Source organism: Lepeophtheirus salmonis, chromosome 7, assembly GCF_016086655.4.
Source record: "Lepeophtheirus salmonis chromosome 7, UVic_Lsal_1.4, whole genome shotgun sequence".
NCBI lineage: Eukaryota > Metazoa > Arthropoda > Copepoda > Siphonostomatoida > Caligidae > Lepeophtheirus > Lepeophtheirus salmonis.
Window position 1 is genome coordinate 10,710,334 of NC_052137.2, and position 13,147 is coordinate 10,723,480.

The following is a 13,147-nucleotide window of genomic DNA, read 5'->3' on the forward strand; positions in this document are numbered from 1 at the left end:
TGTAAATATGGCGGATATACGTGATGCAGAATAATTCACGACTGCACCGGCCAAGTACAATACTGTTTAAAAAGAGTTTGTCGTATATACTCACTCCTTTACAACACCTAATCGTATGATCTGATTTGACCAATAATGAACTAGATATACGTAGTTTAAAAAAAGGGGCGGGAAATACAAAATTACGTTTTCCCCAACCTAATATAAAGATACAATATCATACAAACATATTATATGTAGTTTTACTTAGTTATATAGTTTATTATATTATGTAACATAATTTAAAAAAAAGGAAAAACACCCATAATGACGTCACAAAGGAAATATTTGACTTTCTTTAAGGAACGACATGTGGGACTGGACTAGATGGGGCCGAATTTTACTCGGCAAAAGTCCGAAATAAGGACCGATACAACACTACCCTTACCTATAACTAGCAATAACATTTTAAAAAGATGTTAATTTTTCATTGAGTGAGCGCAACTCTCCTTTGCTCTTTCTATTATAGTCTTTTGCGTATTTGCGTTGAATAAGTTTGAACGTAACATGACGGATGATGTTAAGGCACACTCTCTAAACATTCGTAGAACATTGTCCATAACAAAAAGGTCTAATAAACTACATACTTTTATTTATAGATAATTACTTATTTGCTAACTTAATAGAAATCTGTATTTTATTGTATAGAAGAGATTAAAAAAGTTATCTACCATCTTATTCACCGGTCTATTTACCTACTTATCTTAATGTTCTTAATGTATCTTGCAAATCTATCCAGCCCATGTAACTTAACTGTTGTTCCATAAAGAGAACGAGAAAAGTCATGACGTTATTCTCAATTATTTTATGTACTAAATTAATGGTGGCAATCACTCTCTCACAAGTTTTAATTTGAGTTTTCGAAAAAAAATTGAGAACTTCAATAAGAAATAAGAGTAGACAAATCCACAACTAATAAAATTAGACAAGAATGGACCATTTCGAATTGTTGTCAACATTGTGGAAATACCATTCTGCTGAATGGCTCTTTCTGGAGGCTCATACATACATTATAATATATATTGCGACATAAAGGAAATGCCAAAGAGTAAGTTCATTTTGTTTAGTCTAAGGCAACCCTAAAATGACCTTTGGGTTTTATAAACACATATTTTTAAAAGAAGAAGACAAAGTTCAATAACAATTTTTTAGCAGTGTTCTCGGAAGGGTTATCCACGTGGCCTAAGGGTATAACTAAGATGAACTGTTGAAACGACAAATGAAAGTTGAAATTTCAAAAAGGATGTTATTGTAAAATCAGTATCATTGTTCCAGGTAGTTAAAAATAAGGATTTGAAAAATGTAAAAAAATTATAGAAACATAGACAAATACTTTTCTATGTATAGGAAATATAGGAAAATAATCTGTGTTCGTCTGTACATTGGACCTTTACCAAGTAAAAAAAAACTTAAATATGCTTCACTAACTTAATAGAATGTCATGATAAATTTTAATTTCTGCATTAATGTTCAAGAAGAAATTACATCTGTTTAAGTTAAAAAAAAAAAAATCGAACTAATAAATACTTTACAGCTACTTCAATAATATATATGTCATTTAATTAGAAACAACCTTCGATTTACTCTATTTAGTTGATTTGGATTAATGATATTCTAACGGGGGGAAATTATTATTTTGAATTTCAAATACACACGAATTCAATGCATTTAATAAAATATTAAGAAATATGACATTAATTTCATGTATCCCTGGGTCCATGTACATCGTGTGTGTCCCAGCGAATCATGAATGAAAGTTTGAAAAGTTTTCATTGACTACTAAATAGTTTGCTGATTTTCCCCTTCATATCAACCGGTAGAGCAATAAATGCAAACCATTCTTATAAAACAAATTTCTTCATCAGACCAAGGACAACTGGAATAGAGGGCAAAAGAAATAGTGTGTTAGCACTTTTTGTTTCGAGAATGAGTCTTCAACTCCAAGGGCCTCATACCAGGTTTAAAAATATGAAAGACGACAACAAGAACCTTGACTTGAACCCTGAAAGCCACAAACCCAAAAAAAATCCAAAAGTGATGTCAAGACAACTTAGCGAATTTATGGGCTTCCGCCCTCACCAGACTCTAACCCTCTTGACTAAGCACGCAATCGGAAGTGCCATCGTTAGATGGCCTGTGCCACCTAACAAGTGAATGCAGATGGACTAAAGGCTGCTGTGGAGAATGAGTGGATTGACACGTAGGATGAATATGGTAAGAAGACTATGGATTGAGGCCATGGCAGAGACTAATGGTGGCCACTTTGAAGTTTAGTTGGCTATATAAAATTAAATAAATGTAGAAAGTATTATTGTCATGATAAAGTTGAGCTTGGAAAAATTTGTTCAGGATTCACAGGGACCTGAATATATATACCTAGATATCAAAAAATATATTAATATATTTTAACGTAATTTTTTTGTTATTTCAAGGACTTTAGTTTTATCAGTCTCTAAGATGTTTTAGAGGTTATTAATTGTACTTATTGCGTTTCAATTATTTTATTATATTAAGATAAGTAGCTTTCTTTTTACCTTAAATCATGATATTTTTGAATTAACCTTTGTTATAATAAAATGAGATGAATAAGCGTTTAATTTTGATTATACACCTATATAGGTATATGGGGTATTAATATATTATAAATGAAATGTAGTCTATAACATAAATTTTAAATTGACTTTTTTTAATACGGTGAAGTAAATGCTTATAATTAATATAAGTATCGACTTATATAATAAATTTCAATTTATTTTTAATTCAAATCAAAATAACTCCAAAATAAGAAATTTAATGTTCTCTATGTTTACATGTTTACTGTAGTTTTCATTCAAAACTAAAAAAGAGTCCTATTTGACAAAGGTAAAGTTTGATCCTCGAGATCAAATTTAAGATCAAAGGTCATAATATAATACAATGGTCCCAAAACTAGGTATTATAAAAAGAAATTCAAGATAAAACTTATTCTTTACAAATTTTTACATTTCAGAATTACTTTTTTATAGGTTTATATATCGTAAATGGCACAGTTTTTGATCAAATTGCAAAAATAAATAGATCATGTGATATTTTTTTTAAATATATTTGGAATTTGTAGATAAAAATCTTTGTCTACACACAATTCTGTGTTGTTGAGAAATCTTTGGGGAATTTGACAGATAAATGTAAAGTGCGGGGTGAGTTGTCTCATTTCTATTTAATATTCTGTAACAAAATTAAAAATTTAACTGGCAATATCAATCAAAATCGAACTTTTTCTTAACGGTAAATCCTTTTAAATTGTAAAATAAGGTTTATTAGTTAGTTTTAGGTATAATGTAAGGCAATTGAAAGAAATATTAGATTTTAATCAAGATTTTTCAATTTACTTGATTTTTATATAATTATACCGTTTATAATTACATTAAATTGTCATCAATATTTTTTTTTTTTTATAAATAAGGGTCAGAATCAAAATGATAGTAAGAAAACGGGATTTAAAAAAGGCTTTAAAGGTCAAACCTACTGCAATTGATAATTTTAAATATAATTTTCGTTTTAATGGCTTAAGTCACAATAATAAATGTGGTTTTTAGCCGACAGTTGTTCCAATACTTAAATTTTGTTGCATAGTGTTTTGTACTTTTGGTGCTATTCATCCAATATTCACTATATTTACCTAGTTTTCGTGTGACTTCGTCTGCATTCTCCCTCCTTTAGATACCTCCCCCTTCTCTCTCTCTTACAATGAGCAATTACAAACTAATCATATGCTACAAATAAGGTGTAGACCTTAACAGAGGTCCTTTAGCAAAACTGATTCAATCCCCCTACATTCAAGAAATAATACTTTATCCAGAAGTTTTGAGCTCACATCAATTTGACTGGATAGACATACATATGTGAAGGTTTTATAACATGTCCATGACATTGCAAATGTAAAAAATGTCGAAACCCTTGATTTAAAAATTTAACTTTGGAAAGCAAAAACATTTTTTTTTAAACTTAAATAGACAAATACTTCTCGTTCTGTTTTTTTACAGGATTAGTGAAATAATTAATTGACTCTTTAAGGATATATGTTCCTTTACCGGTTAAGTATAAGGTCCCCATGAAACAAACAGACGTACAACTCTAACATGGCCACATCATATCAACGGATATTTACAATTGCACTACGAACTTCCCCTGTAGAAAAGAAACAATCGGAGAGGGACGAGGTGGCATGAATCTTATCAAGAGGATCATCATGCACAAGATTCATTTCAACTTGATAGACTGATAAAAAATAGGTAGGTATTAAAATAAGAAACCAAGTCATCATCATCAAAGATGACATTTATTATTTTTGATCGAAGCAATACCATTGCTACCCGAACCCACTCTCTTCTTCTTGATATAGTTATGAGGACAGACGATTCATATTTAGAGTTAGAAAGGTTTCACATTAGCTAAATCTCATTTTTAATCTTCTTTGTCAAATAATTTGCATAACATATGTATAAAAGTATGTCCAAAAATTGATTATGGTATTAAAAATATCCGTTTTATAGTAAAGCAATAATAATTTTTGGTCGGAATAAAATGAAATTTGGCAATACAATCATTAGGCAATATTGAATTTTCCTGATACAATTATTTTCGATGAACGCATCATACATAAGTATAAAAAGGCTCGGAAAATACCACAGAATGTTAGTTGAAATTCAATATCCGAAATGGTGAGAGAGCACTCTTTGGAGACCAGGGCCAAGGCTGTTGGCAAAATAGAGGGTGGACCAAGCCAGAGAAACGTTGCTCAATGGTTACATATTCCTCTCACGACCATTGAGAATTGGTGTAAGAAAAGGAAGGATGGACAACCCCTAACAAATCAGAGATCCCTTTCCCTAATCGAACTACTTAATGAATACACAAACTTGCTTCTAAATTTGTCAACATTTCGTATTTTTTTGTGAGATTTTATATTATAATATGTAGAACTATAACTATATTTGAATACATAAAAATAGATTCTTTTTACATTCATTTTAGAGAAATAAATATATAAAATTAACCGCAAAAATGTATCTCAAGTACCCATTAAAAATAAAGAGTTGTGTCAACAGCTCACCCAGTCCAGCGTGACTGGAGTAAGCACATTGTTTTATGATTTAACAGCGAAAATACGTTTAATTTCACAAAGAGCAAGGAACAAACAATAACATTATGGATATTTTTATAAAAAGAGAAGCCCTACAAGAATTGTAAAAGGGAACCTCAGTCTTCCTCATGCGTGCTTTAGCCCATTAGCATTGAGTTTGCGCCAAAGGTCACAAAGGTAAATACAAGTAAAGCTAAAAAGAGTAGCTACGAAAATTACTTCAAATTTGGCTTCATCAGTACTGGGGATACAAAATGCCTCTCCCTTTGTGGAAACAACAAATACAAACTTATTACTATTTTCAGTTCGTATTATGCTCTGTTCATTACTGTCTCTTTTAAATATAGAGGACATTTGCATTTTGAGTATGCAGTGTAATATTTTACTCAAGGGTGCCTTGAGATTTTATACACATTTCAAAAGGTGCCCTGACTAAAAAAGTATGGAAAACGCTGGTCCAGAGCATTAGTTGTTTTTTAACTAACTATTTTAATTTTGAAAATCAGTTGTGGAGAGCTCTGGATATGTTATTTTGGGCATGTCCTTTAGACATTTATTTGATTCGTTTTCCCCCTTGTTTTTACATTTATTAAAGCTCAAAAAATATTTTATGGCATATATCTTCTTTTTATTGGAATTATTGAAGAGTTAATCTTCTAGAAATAAGTAGAAGGACTTGAGTTATTTTTTATATACGCAAATTAATGTTCTAAGTAAAAGTTGAAATCCTTTACAGCTTTTGATTTTTAGTTAATTCTTTACATCTAATTCAAATATAAATGACACAAATAATTTCAAATGAAATCTATAAATATTAAAGTGATACAATCAGTTGAATTTGACATATTTATATAACTAATTTTTTATTTACTTGATGTATTAATGATTGATGGAACTCAGGACCTTTGAATTTTCTCATTCCAATAAAATTCGTAAAAATACAAGTGTTTACATCATTAATGATAATAAGTACGTACGTATATCAAATATTTCATTAAATTAAAACTAATAGGTACGCACTAGAGTTTTCCAGTAACACGGTACTATAGAAGTATCGAGTTGCAGGCACTTTTAAAATGGTACTTTACAAAATTTATATTCTGACCACCAGTTGCAGCACAATTTAGTTATAAAAAAATCGCCACGCCGATAATGTTTGTCCCAATATTTATAAGCTAGACAAACTTATTTTTATAATTTCCTCAAATATCTAAGCAAATTCAAAAATTCATAGCTATTCACGAAAAAAAAAATATATTTTTGGAAATTTACTTCACATATCAATTTTTTTAAATTGAAAAATCCATAGCTATTCGCATAATTTTTTTTTAATTTCAAATATTAAATCTTTGGGAAAAAAATTACAAAATTTAATTTGAAAAAAAATTGAAACATTACATTTTTTGCTCGGCTGCATCATTAGCCCAAATGACGGGGAAAAAATTAGTAAAGAGCAAAAATTCCTTAAATTTGTCATTTTTTCCGTTCAAAAAGTATCAAAATACCCTATGCTAGCTTATCCAGCGGAACTGGTACAAAAATTAAGAGACTGTGGTAGCACTAGTACCTTCATGATCCTCCACTTTCTGCTTAAAGCTTTCCATCTAATGTATTTTGCTTACTCATGATTTAATTGTTTTTTCAAGCTGCAATTTATTAAAAAAAAATTATGTGAAATGTGTGTCTGAATATACCTTTTTATAATTTGCAATCCTTTCTTAGAAAGAATGTGGAGAATTCATTACTAAATGAACACATATTATGTCCAATGACTCATTTCGATCCTGAGGTCTATGTTTATTTAACATTCGTAATTATTATAATAAAAATAATTTGGTATCAATATGAATACCAAATTATTTGCATTATACAGTGCATCCTCGATTATTTGTTCTTCCTGAACACCATATTTTTTTTAATATCAAGTAGATAAACGGGAGTTATATTCATTAATCCGAGAATTATTTCTGAACATAAGAACGTCAAATGAACATATACATTGCCACAGCATTCATCCACAAAGTTATTTACAGAATTTTAATGGCATCGTGGCTTTCCAGTTGCGGCAAAATTAAGTATTTTTGGTTAATTATTTAAATGTTCATAGCATGGAAAATCAGCTTTAAATCAAGATTCGACGTCAAAAAGAATTTAACTTATTTTAATTCGAAATCAAATGGTATAATTGAGGGATTTCAATCCGTGAATCTAATTTTGTATGTGAAAATTGGAAGAGTGGATACCTGAGGAAGGTCTTTATTTAAAATATTCATAAAATTAGGTATGAAATATAAATGCATAAAATTAAGGGAACGAAAATATATATTGAATTTGAGTAAAGTACCATCTTGGAGTGCCATTGGTTGGTATATTTCTTGTTTTTGTCTGTCAGAGGACAAAGATTAAGTGAATATACGCGTTGATTATAATAGTGACCGAAAGATTCGCTCATTCTTGATTTTCTCTACGTAAAATATACTCTTATGCAACAAAAATTAAGGGTTCTGGGAAATTAAGGCTCACCAGACCAAGATATTTTTATTTATTAATGCTTAAATTCTAATTACAAAAGAGTTATAGGCGAGAGAACAAACATAAAGTTCAAAAATTCAGAAAAAAACATTCCCACAAATGCGTACTTCATTTAATTTTGGTACTAAACCCAATGGTGGGTCTCATTGAGAAAACAAAGGTATTGACGAGATTAATTTATAGGTGGTAACTAATGTATCAGACACCCCAATTATGATCCATTCAATCTGAAATTTGTTGTGACTTGTGTTCTGAGCCAATGGAATAGTTTTATCAATGAGGATAACACTTATTTGCTCTTTGAGAGTTCCTCCCACCCAAATGTATGGACAAACATAGGATTTTAAATCCTATGTTTGTCAAGGATAATGTATTTTAAAATTTGAGGAACTCCTAATCCATATTGGTCATTACTTCAAAAATGAAAGCCTGCAAGGATTCAACATTGTTATTTGCACATTTATTGGACTCTCCCTCCAATACACTCCAAACATAGTAGTCCAAAGGGTTCAGATCCGGCGAGCTAGGAGGCCACATTTATTTCCCCCAAAACATTAAAGTCTTAAATATGTTGGTTTTTCGGGAATAAATGAGGTTCCAATTACACAATTTGGGCAAACCGTACCAACTTAAAAGTTATAGCATAACGCCAGATCATTTAACATCAATTTAAGCTTTGTAGAATCACTATTTCTGGAGCTATTTGCGTCCTTGGCCGTACATCCCGGCACGGAGGAAGACAATAATGGCTGTAGGGTGTTCGTATTCGGAAGGTATCTCAAGGATTTTGTATTATTTCTTATAAAGTTTTGTCAGCCAAATCCGATGAGCATACTTTCATAAATATAACTTTCAGGATTGCCACGATATTAAGGTCTAAATTTATCCGGATTCAAAATCCACACCCTGTATTTGTGTATAAAAATGAGGCCAGATTTGACATATTTTGTTTATTTAATAATTATATGTAATAAGAAAATCCCATATTTACATTTTTTTAACTCCAAAGTCATATTTGTTTATAATATGACTGTATATAGAGCTTCTCCCTAGAATTTCTAAAACATAAATAAGAAAACAGCATTGAGTAAGGCATTGACTTAATTTTTTTGTCGTTTATTGAATTTTAAAATAATAAAAGAAGTTGTAATATCAATAACAATCAAATCCTGGCTATTATTGGCATTAGTATAATACAATGATAATAAGGAAAGTAACATAAAAAAATAAGAGTAATTTAAAAAAAGTGTCTATATCACATCTATTAAAGCTAAAATCTAAATAAAATGCGAATTTGTCATAATAAATATATAAAGTAAAAATACGAAGAATAATGAATTAGGTTGAAGTACAATAGTAATAATTATGTATAGTAATAGTAAGGGGGGGGGGAGAAGTTCATTGATTAATTATGTCCTGACTTGAGGTACAGACAATGAGACAATGAACAATTAAATAATCATAATAAACATAAACGTTAGGTGATTGTTTGAATGTCTCTTATTATGAGCAGAGTAGAAGGTTGTAGAATATGTAGTTCGGTGCAGAGCTCTCCATAGAGATTTTGAAGTCTTATAAATACATTTAAGTTATGAAGGACGATCAAACTATAGACAAACCGAAAATGAATAGAAAATAAATCCTAAAAACAAAGAAGACTGAAGATTAGATGAATGAAGGGGGTATACGTCGTAGTAGACTCAAACTTCGAGGAGCATCGAATATGCATCGAAGTTAGAGAGAGAAAGAGCGAGAATTTCATTTATTTTTTCCTCGACTTCCTTTGCTATTCTTTTCGCTGGTGACTGCTTTTTCCATTTATTTAAGGGGCTTTGATGATATCAGATGAATTTTTCTCAATTTCAAAGCGTTTTCCTTTCTTTTTTCAAACACTCTGTATGAGAAAAGCAGGAGTCTTTGACGACCTTTGAGACAGCTTCTTCAAAAAGGTCAGGTTTTTCCTCCTCAATGACTTTCCATTGTTCATCCTTCATAATGTACCATACATTATCCTTGCAGTACGTGAGTGCTGATTTTTTAAGATCTTCGCATTTGTATTTATCCGCCAAAAGGAGGAAGGAGGCCACGTTTTTGGGACTAATGATTTCAACTAGATGTTTTTCACAGTGTGTCTTTAGTCCTGGGAGCTGATATTTATCTGAAGCTGCAAGGAGTGTATTTGCAAATAGATCCACATTTGCCGAACTATCTGTGTAGATATATCTAAGAAGCTCTTCGAAGGTTTCAGAGGGGAAATCCTTGAGCTCTAGTTTGTCTGATTTATCGCAGTCTTTGAGCATGTCTGCAAATACCGGGCTTCTTGCACTTAGAATATTCCGATGTACTTTGAACTTCTTCCCTTCTGCAGTTTCGATGACAATATCAGATGATTTTTCGTCATTTATCAAATTTTTTGAGATCAGATGAAAGGGAATGAAGAGAATTATCTTCTTTAATGATGTTCATTTTGCAAACGAGTTGAATGTCTCCATTGGCATTCATATGTTTTTCCGTTATGAGCATATTCTTGTAGCCAACGGATTTGAGGGACTCTGAATTGTCAATATTGATGTCCGTCTTTGTTGGAGAATCCATTTCAAACTCGTTATTGGTCCGGTTGAGAACTCCAAATTTATACTTGATCCCAACATCCATGGAGTTGCGAACTTTGCAACTCAGCATGTTGAGGCAGAGTAAAAACGGATTTGCGAGACGCTCGCCATTTTCACCTACCCAAAAACGGATTCCAAGATTCCATGTACTTTGCACACCATTGACATTAATTTCAAATGGCTTGCTGTCTAACCCTTTATCAAGGGAGGAATCTCCTGAGGTTGGAGAGCGAGTATCATGACGATCACTGTCCCCTATACTACTCGATGTTTTTCCTCCAATTTTGACACTCTTTAGGAATCCGTCAATAGACCAAGTATATTTAAATTCGATATCTGCGGTGGAAGGAGATATCATTTCTAAATTTGATGTACTTGAGGATGTGGATGATCCTCCGCCGCTTCCGAGTCGACGGGATGAAACGTCTGGAAAAAGAGTAAAAAACAAAAATGATAAGATCGTACATAAAAGTACCCATAAAAGACAAATGTTCAGGAGGAAAATGTTAAGGAATCAATTTCTCTCTCTTCTAAAAAACAAATTCTGCTAAAACAAATGAACTCTTAATTTTTTAGACAAAGTTTTTTGTAGATATTTCTTTCTCAAAAAATATCTCCCTCCAGTTATATAATAAATTGCTAGTCCCTTCTTTCATTCTCATCCCTTTTAGGCCTCAAATATAACAAAATGCAATCAATCTAAGTCAAAGATATGGAAATACTTTAAAAAAACATCTAGATAAATCATAATTATGCACTTCAAACTACACTTGAAGGGATAAATGGAATGATGAACTCAATGACTAAATATCTGCAGGAGCTGTTTCTTTGTCTTATTAACTTTGTCTAGCATCATCACCAAGAGGGAGGGGGGACTTACTTTTTCTTGCGAGAAAAGATTTCTTTTTGGCTGCTTCATTGTCTTTGCTGCCTCCAGAGCCAGACCGATGCCTCTTCTTTGATTTCAAGTTCCAAGAGAAATTCTTGATATTTACGCTTCCCGACGTCATTTTGAAATTTCTTTAGTATTTATTAATATTATTAAGTGAATTCTTCAGCGACGATTTCTTCTATGTACTTATTGATGAATGTATTATTTTTCTGTATTCCTTGATTTTCTTTGGACGGGGAAAAGTTGATGGTAAATGGTGGTCGTCAGTGTATAGTGATGTTAAGTTTAAGGTATTGACCCATTGGGTCGTTTTGGTAGCGCGTTCGTTCGCATTAAATGTTTAACACACAATGAAACGATATAATATCATTCTTTCTTCTTCAATTTTTTTTTTTTTTCTTCTTTTTACATACTAACTTTTACGCGCTCGCTTTTTATGTCTTCAATTCTCTTACTAGAGTAGAAGCTCTCCTCCTTGCCTCTTTTGATAAAGGGAAGGCAGTTGTGTTTTTTTATATATACAAACTATGTAGACTGTAGTAGGTGAGTGTTAGTATGTATATTATGACTGTATGTTAGCAACGCATTAGGCAGTGTCCTTTTTTTCAGGCACGAGAAAGGATCACTAAATAGAAAGCTTCAGAGTCATTTTTTTGTTCCTTCCTTCCTCGTTACCAAGTGGAACGATGAGAATAATCTGGTTCAAACTGCCTTTTTTCCCTCTTTACTATTCTTCTTATTGATTTACTTTGTGTATACAATGTTACTTAATATGAAATATATAGGTAAATCATTGAGAAAAAATCTATGTATACGTTTGCATGTATGTTAGTACATCCTTCCCTGATGATTCAGCTGCATTTGATCGACAGACCCATCTTCAAACTGAGGTTCTATTATCATATGATCACATAGAGGCTGAGGATCATAAATTCGGAACAAGTTTAGTCTTCTACATCATGGAAACACTTATGTTTATGAAAGGTTACTCATCGGATTCAACTAACAAAACTGTATGATAAATAATACAAAATCCTTTAATTATACTCGGAATACGACCGCCGTTCGTCCATTATTATGTCATTTTGTGCCGGGCGTAAGCCCAAGGATGTAAATAACTCCTTCGGCAATGATATCAGAGAGCTTAAATGAGTGTTAACAGATCCGGTGTCATCCTAAAATTTTAAATTATTACAGTTTGTCCATATCAGCTATTTAGAACCGGTATTCCGGAAAACCCTACATTTTTAAGACTTCTATTTTTAGAGCAAAGGAAATGCATACTCTTCGCTTGTCAGATCTTAATCCCTTGTACTACTATTGGAAATATAGTCCAATAAACGTGTACATAAAACGGATGAATTCTTCCAAGCTTCAATTCTCGAAAATGTTGTCAACATGGAGATCCAGGAGTTCCTCATCAAAGCCTGAGCCATGTTCGAGGCTGTGGTTAAAGATGGAGGTGGTTGATCTGAGTGATTGACGTGTAAGAGCAAAAAATTTGTGAATTGTTGAATCAATTTTGAGAAAATAATGGTATTATACATTATCCTGATACAAATATCAAATCACAAAGTAATTGTAATGACTTTTTTGTCAAAATGTGTAAAAAAAGTTTCTTTTTTTTCTTTTTTCCCTTTCTTTCTTTGTGTGAAAAAAAGGCAAATTGTACGTGTCCGCCATTCATAAAAAAAAAAAAAAAAAAAGAGGAAGATTTTTATGCCCTCTATGAAGGCCTCTTGTACTTACGAATTGCATTTGTTATTAGTATTATTTTAAGGCTAAATATAAACGCAGTGGTTCTATGATTTCTAATATACATATATCACATTGTATGTAATGCATTACTATTCTATGGAAAGATCGGTTTACACTACGATTTCTAATTTTCCGGGCAATTATCCTTCAGAGAAATGCCAGGAAAACATTCCCGGGATAAGATAATAAGTA

At 31.6% G+C, this 13,147-nt stretch overlaps 2 protein-coding genes across 2 annotated transcripts; both read right to left on the reverse strand.

Annotated features, from left to right (window-relative positions):
• Positions 1-8,776: 8,776 nt before the first annotated feature.
• On the reverse strand, positions 8,777-12,780 carry LOC121121309 (uncharacterized). Its single transcript, XM_071890149.1, has 2 exons — positions 11,186-12,780; positions 8,777-10,731 (listed from the first exon to the last, which is right to left on the reverse strand). The coding sequence occupies exons 1-2, from the start codon at positions 11,313-11,315 to the stop codon at positions 10,091-10,093; spliced, it is 771 nt and encodes a 256-aa protein (XP_071746250.1). The 5' UTR covers positions 11,316-12,780; the 3' UTR covers positions 8,777-10,090.
• On the reverse strand, positions 9,556-9,993 carry LOC139906008 (speckle-type POZ protein B-like). The gene has a single exon (XM_071890094.1). The coding sequence runs from the start codon at positions 9,991-9,993 to the stop codon at positions 9,556-9,558; it is 438 nt and encodes a 145-aa protein (XP_071746195.1).
• Positions 12,781-13,147: the final 367 nt, after the last annotated feature.

Coding starts and splice junctions, on each gene's coding strand:
- LOC139906008 (XM_071890094.1), bottom strand. CDS start 9,993: ATGCTCAAAGACTGCGATAAATCAGACAAACTAGAGCTCAAGGATTTC.
- LOC121121309 (XM_071890149.1), bottom strand. CDS start 11,315: ATGACGTCGGGAAGCGTAAATATCAAGAATTTCTCTTGGAACTTGAAA. Junction 10,732..11,185: donor ATCTTTTCTCGCAAGAAAAA/GTAAGTCCCCCC, acceptor CTCTTTTTCCAG/ACGTTTCATCCCGTCGACTC.